Source organism: Carcharodon carcharias (assembly GCF_017639515.1).
Source record: "Carcharodon carcharias isolate sCarCar2 chromosome 38 unlocalized genomic scaffold, sCarCar2.pri SUPER_38_unloc_20, whole genome shotgun sequence".
NCBI lineage: Eukaryota > Metazoa > Chordata > Chondrichthyes > Lamniformes > Lamnidae > Carcharodon > Carcharodon carcharias.
The window spans coordinates 255,891-262,796 of NW_024470787.1; the positions used below are offsets into that span (position 1 = coordinate 255,891).

The 6,906-nt window shown below is 58.1% G+C and overlaps 1 protein-coding gene across 2 annotated transcripts in view; it reads left to right on the plus strand.

The window, feature by feature from the left end:
- The first annotated feature begins 441 nt into the window (after positions 1–441).
- Positions 442–6,906, plus strand: part of LOC121274804 (fructose-bisphosphate aldolase C-like) — a 17,993-nt gene continuing 11,528 nt past the window's right edge. Inside the window, exons 1-2 of one of the 2 annotated variants that reach the window (XM_041182166.1) lie at positions 442–603; positions 6,701–6,824. In XM_041182166.1, coding sequence (XP_041038100.1) covers positions 6,713–6,824 — 112 coding nt within the window. In that variant the 5' untranslated portion in view covers positions 442–603; positions 6,701–6,712. Of the gene's footprint in view, positions 604–2,657; positions 2,682–6,700; positions 6,825–6,906 lie in introns of those variants that run through there. The other variant, XM_041182167.1, reaches the window with a different exon arrangement.

Genomic DNA, 6,906 nt, shown 5'->3' on the forward strand with positions numbered 1-6,906 from the left:
GAGGGATTGGAGAACGTCGGTGGGGGACACATACCCTGGGGAGACTCGGTGTCTGTACCCTGGGGAGAGTCAGCACCCATACCCTGGGGAGACTCGGTGTCTGTACCCTGGGGAGAGTCAGCACCCATACCCTGGGGAGACTCGGTGTCTGTACCCTGGGGAGACTCGGTGTCTGTACCCTGGGGAGAGTCAGCACCCATACCCTGGGGAGACTCGGTGTCTGTACCCTGGGGAGACTCGGTGTTTGTACCCCGGGGGGGTGGGGGGAGGGAGTCGGTGCCTGTGGGGAGAGGCAGCCGGAAGTCGGGCACTCGAAGCGACCGAGCGTTCAGGAGCGGGACTGTCCCTTTAAGTGGCGCTCTGTCGCAGTCCAATGAGGGCATGCGGGGAGCTGTGCCTTTAAGACTTTGTCTGCAGTGTGAGTCAGTCAGTGACGTCAGTGTGTAGCTGGGCACAGTCACGTAGAGAGAGAGAGAGAGAGAGAGAGAGTCAGCTTGGACAGAGACTGCACGCCACACACAGTCCAGGACCAGGAGGGCAGGAGAGATCAGCGCGCACCCACACTCAAACACACACGCACACACAGACAGGCCACACCGAGAGGTACGTATGTGACTGGCACACGCCATAGTGCACAGATCGGGGGGGGGGGGGGGTGTATGGACAGAGAGGGGATCGAGAGGGGCACACAGGCACGGGGTGGGTGGGTCCCCAGCACACGTCCCACACCAGGGACATTGTGGTTCTGATTTGAGTTGGCTCTGTGCGGAGCTGGGGGTGGGGGGGTTGGGTGTGAGTGTGTTTGTGTCCACGCAGTCAGGGGTGGGGGGGTGGGTGGGGGGGTGGGGGGAGGTGGTGGGTGGGGTAGGGAGAGCAGAAACAAGCTTTGGGTCTGACCTCCCCTACAATCCCACTGCCTGTGCTAGCTCTGGCTCAGGATAATCCTCTGTTTAACTAGTGAAGCAACAATAAAGGGCATGTGCTGGGTTGGGGGCAGGGGGGCGAGGAGGGGGTTGGGAAGGTGTGAGGGACAGACAGATAGCGGAGGAGGGGAGGAGGGAGAGAGAGACAGAGAGACAGAGACAGGGAGAGAGAGTGAGAGAGACAGGGAGAGAGAGAGAGACAGAGAGAGACAGGGAGAGAGAGAGTGAGAGAGACAGGGAGAGAGAGAGAGACAGAGAGAGAGAGAGAGAGACAGGGAGAGAGAGAGAGACAGGGAGAGAGAGAGTGAGAGAGACAGGGAGAGAGAGAGAGAGACAGAGAGAGAGACTGAGAGAGACAGGGAGAGAGAGAGAGAGACAGGGAAAGAGAGAGACAGAGAGAGAGAGAGACAGGGAGAGAGAGAGACAGAGAGAGAGACTGAGAGAGACAGGGAGAGAGAGAGAGAGACAGGGAGAGAGAGAGACAGGGAGAGAGAGAGTGAGAGAGACAGGGAGAGAGAGAGAGAGACAGAGAGAGAGAAACGGGGGGGGAGAGAGAGAGAGACAGGGAGAGAGAGAGTGAGAGAGACAGGGAGAGAGAGAGAGACAGAGAGAGAGAGAGAGACAGGGAGGGAGAGAGAGAGACAGAGAGAGACAGAGAGACAGAGAGAGAGAGAGAGAGACAGGGAGAGAGAGAGTGAGAGAGACAGGGAGAGAGAGAGAGAGAGAGAGACAGGGAGAGAGAGAGAGAGACAGAGAGAGACAGAGAGACAGAGAGAGAGAGAGTGAGAGAGACAGGGAGAGAGAGAGTGAGAGAGACAGGGAGAGAGAGAGAGACAGAGAGAGAGAGAGAGAGACAGGGAGAGAGAGAGAGAGACAGAGAGAGAGAGAAACGGCGGGGGAGAGAGAGAGAGAGAGACAGAAGGGGAGAGAGAGAGAGAAACAGGGAGAGAGGGAAGCGAGAGGGGGAAGGAGAGAGAAGGGGAGAGAGAAAGAGAAGGGGAGGGAGAGAGAGAGAAAAGGGGAGAGAGAGAGAGAGAGAAGGGGAGAGAGAGAGAAATGGGGAGGGGGAGTGAGACAGAGGGAGGGGGAGTGAGACAGAGGGAGGGGGAGTGAGACAGAGGGAGGGAGAGAGAGAGAGAAGGGGAGAGGGAGAGTGGGGAGGGAGCGAGAGAGAGAGAGAGACAGAGGGAGAAAGAGAGAAGGGAGAGGTTAAAGAGGGAGAGAGAAAGTTGGAAAGAAACAGACAGAAACAGTGGGAGAGGGAGAGACGGAGAGAGGGAATGAGATAGGGACAGAGAGAGAGAGAGAGAGAGAGAGACGGGGTCAGAGGGAGAGAGAGAGAGAGAGAGAGAGAGAGAGAAAGGAAACGATTGAGGAAGGGGGAGGCAGAGTGGGAGGGAGGGAGAGAGAAGGTTTGAGGGAGTGAGAAATGTTGATACAGGGAGACAGACAGACAGAGAGAGAGAGAGAGAGAGGGATGAGGGGATGGATGGGTGGAGAGAGGGAGAGAGGGAGGGATGCAGACAGCCACAATGCAGCGGGATAGAGGTGACCTTTATTTCTCCGTTTACAGGAAGTAGGTGTCTCTGGCTGGGCCAAGCCTTTATTGCCCTTCCCTAAGGGGCCCTGGAGGAGGCGGTGGCGAACCGCCTTCCTGAACCTGTGCAGTGGGTGTGCTGTCGGTGCCCCCGGAGTGGGGGCATTGCCGGACTCTTCTCCCTGTCAGCGTCCGAGTGCTGAGGCTGCGCTGGATTTCCGGTAATCACCGACGACACAGCTGCAGCAGGAGGGCCATTCAGCCCGTCGGTCACGTGATGGCCCTGCGCACGAGCCAACTAATCCCAATTAACCTCCTTGCTCCACACCCCCGTGGATGTTCCCCCCTCCCGGTGTTTCTCCCATTCCCAGCGTTCCTATTGAATCTGCTCCTTCCAGATCCCAGCAACTCGCTGGGTCCCAAATAAACCCTTTCCCCATCTCCCCCACCTCTGCTTCTTCCCCCCGAACACCCTCAATCCCTGTCCCTCGGGTTTCTCTCGGGCTGGATAAGACCGACCGAATTCCACTAAGCCGGTACGATACAGACTCAGGTCAACAATCCGCTCCCTCTCAGAGAAGCACTCGCTGTGACCAGTCCTGAATTAATTCAGCGAAAACACTCACGGCACCCCCCTCCCTAACTCCCGTGGTTCTCCCCCACTCCGGGGTACGGGCACCGACTCTCCCCAGGGTACAGATCCCCCTCCCCCCCGCCCCACAACGGGGCAACGACTCTCTTGTGCAAGCAGTGTGGTTATAATCCGACAGGTTGCACTGATGCAATTTCCACCTCTCAGTTTCGCCCTCTCATTTCCTGTTCTGGGTGTGAAGTCTCACCGTCTGCCAAGTCCACGTGAATTCGCCACAGGGCCTCGCTGAGCCCTGTCCACGAGTGGTCCCACCCCACCTCCGATCCCCTTTTCGTCTCCCCCCCCTTCCCACCCGAATCCTGCCGACGCCGGAGCAGGGAGAGGACATTGAGCATCTCACACAAGAGGAAAGGGGGAGACCGTTCAACCCCTCCTCCAGCCTATGGCTGATCTTCCACAAGACACAGGAGCAGAAGTTAGGCCATTCGGCCCATCGAGCCTGCTCCGCCGTTCGATCGCGGCTGATAAGTTTGTCAACCCCATCCCCCCGCCTTCTCCCCAGATCCTATAAGACCACAAGATATAGGAACTCTGACAGGTCTCCCCCCTGTCCGAATGGTCTTCCCTTGCTCTGCTGCAAGATGCTTGAGGGGCTGAATGGCCTCATCCTGTTCAACTCCACCTTCCCGGACTCTCCCCACATCCCTCGATCCCCTCGGTGTCCGAAAAAATCCCTCGATCTCCCGGCCTCGAACCTACTCGATGACGGAGCATCCACCGATCTCTGGGGTGGAGAGTTCCAAAGATTCGCCACCCTCCCCAGTGAAGACATTTCTCCTTCATCTCAGCCCCGAATGGCCGACCCCTCCTCCTGAGACTGGGACACCCACCCCCCCACCACCGCCCCCCCCATGCTCTAGACTCTCCAGCCCGGAGAGGAGGGGAGAGAGGGGGAGGGGGAAACAACCTCTCAGCATCGACCCTGTCAAAGCCTCTTCAAGAGGGGAGAGCCAGAGAGAGAGAGATTGGGGTTGGGGGTGTGGTGGTGCAGGTAGTAAGGCTGAGGGAGTGAATTCCAGAGCTTAGGGCCCTCCTCTTGCAGTTGAAGGACCGGCCGCCGATAGCGGAGCGATGGGAATCGGGGGATCGAGGGTCGTCGGAGGTTACAGAGACAGGGAGGGTCGTAGGGGGCTGGAGGAGGTTACAGAGATAGGGAGGGGTGTAGGGGCTGGAGGAGGTTACAGAGACAGGGAGGGTCGTAGGGGGCTGGAGGATGTTACAGAGATAGGGAGGGGTGTAGAGGCTGGAGGAGGTTACAGAGATAGGAAGGGGGTGTAGGGGCTGGAGTAGGTTAGAGAGATAGGGAGGGGTGTAGGGGCTGGAGGAGGTTACAGAGATAGGGAGGGGTGTAGGGGCTGGAGGAGGTTACAGAGATAGGGAGGGGTGTAGGGGTCTGAAGGAGGTTACAGAGATAGGGAGGGGTGTAGGGGCTGGAGGAGGTTACAGAGATAGGGAGGGGTGTAGGGGGCTGGAGGAGGTTACAGAGATAGGGAGGGTTGTAGGGATTGGAGGAGGTTACAGAGATAGGGAGGGGTGTAGAGGCTGGAGGAGGTTACAGAGATAGGGAGGGGTGTTGGGGCTGGAGGAGGTTACAGAGATAGGGAGGGGTGTAGAGGCTGGAGGAGGTTACAGAGATAGGAAGGGGGTGTAGGGGATGGAGGAGGTTACAGAGATAGGGAGGGGTGTTGGGGCTGGAGGAGGTTACAGAGATAGGAAGGGGGTGTAGGGGCTGGAGGAGGTTACAGAGATAGGGAGGGGTGTAGGGGCTGGAGGAGGTTACAGAGACAGGGAGGGTCGTAGGGGGCTGGAGGAGGTTACAGAGATAGGGAGGGGTGTAGGGGCTGGAGGAGGTTACAGAGACAGGGAGGGTCGTAGGGGGCTGGAGGAGGTTACAGAGATAGGGAGGGGTGTAGGGGCTGGAGGAGGTTACAGAGATAGGGAGGGGTGTAGGGGCTGGAGGAGGTTACAGAGATAGGGAGGGGTGTAGGGGCTGGAGGAGGTTACAGAGATAGGGAGGGGTGCAGGGGCTGGAGGAGGTTACAGAGATAGGGAGGGGTGTAGGGGCTGGAGGAGGTTACAGAGATAGGGAGGGGTGTAGGGGCTGGAGGAGGTTACAGAGATAGGGAGGGGTGTAGGGGCTGGAGGAGGTTACAGAGATAGGGAGGGGGTGTAGGGGATGGAGGAGATTACAGAGATAGTGAGGGGTGTAAGGGCTGGAGGAGGTTACAGAGATAGGGAGGGGGTGTAGGGGATGGAGGAGATTACAGAGATAGTGAGGGGTGTAAGGGCTGGAGGAGGTTACAGAGATAGGGAGGGGTGTAGGGACTGGAGGAGGTTACAGAGATAGGGAGGGGTGTAGGGGCTGGAGGAGGTTACAGAGATAGGGAGGGGTGTAGGGGCTGGAGGAGGTTACAGAGATAGGGAGGGGTGTAGGGGCTGGAGGAGGTTACAGAGATAGGGAGGGGTGTAGGGGTCTGAAGGAGGTTACAGAGATAGGGAGGGGTGTAGGGGCTGGAGGAGGTTACAGAGATAGGGAGGGGTGTAGGGGGCTGGAGGAGGTTACAGAGATAGGGAGGGGTGTTGGGGCTGGAGGAGGTTACTGAGATCGGGAGGGGTGTAGGGGCTGGAGGAGGTTACAGAGATAGGGAGGGTTGTAGGGACTGGAGGAGGTTACAGAGATAGGGAGGGTTGTTGGGGCTGGAGGAGGTTACAGAGATAGGGAGGGGTGTAGGGGGCTGGAGGAGGTTACAGAGATAGGGAGGGGTGTTGGGGCTGGAGGAGGTTACTGAGATCGGGAGGGGTGTAGGGGATGGAGGAGGTTACAGAGATAGGGAGGGTTGTAGGGACTGGAGGAGGTTACAGTGATAGGGAGGGGTGTAGAGGCTGGAGGAGGTTACAGAAATAGGGAGGGTTGTAGAGGCTGGAGGAGGTTACAGAGATAGGGAGGGGTGTTGGGGCTGGAGGAGGTTACAGAGATAGGGAGGGGTGTAGGGGCTGGAGGAGGTTACAGAGATAGGGAGGGGTGTAGGGACTCGAGGAGGTTACAGAGATAGGGAGGGGTGTAGGGACTGGAGGAAGTTACAGAGATAGGGAGGGGTGTAGGGGCTGGAGGAGGTTACAGAGATAGGGAGGGGTGTAGAGGCTGGAGGAGGTTACAGAGATAGGAAGGGGGTGTAGGGGATGGAGGAGGTTACAGAGATAGGGAGGGGTGTTGGGGCTGGAGGAGGTTACAGAGATAGGGAGGGGTGTAGGGGCTGGAGGAGGTTACAGAGATAGGGAGGGTTTTGGGGCTGGAGGAGGTTACAGAAATAGGGAGGGGTGTAGGGGCTGGAGGAGGTTACAGAGATAGGGAGGGTTGTAGGGGCTGGAGGAGGTTACAGAGATAGCGAGTGTTGTAGGGGCTGGAGGAGGTTACAGAGATAGGGAGGGGTGTAGGGGCTGGAGGAGGTTAAAGAGATAGGGAGGGGTGTAGGGGCTGGAGGAGGTTACAGAGATAGGGAGGGGCGTAGGGGCTGGAGGGACTTGAAAGTGAGGAGGGGATCTTCAAAATCGAGGTGTGGCTAACCAGGAATTGTCCTGTTTTCACAGATTTGAGTTAAGATGCCGCACCAGTACCCACCACTCACTACTGAGCAGAAGAAGGAGCTGTCCACCATCGCTCACAAAATCGTAGCCCCTGGGAAGGGAATCCTTGCTGCAGATGAATCCACCGGTAAGTCAGAGACCAACATCCAATGCTCAGCGGCTCACCCTGTCAGAGACCGGGCACTCCGCATTGACCCTCCGACAGTGCG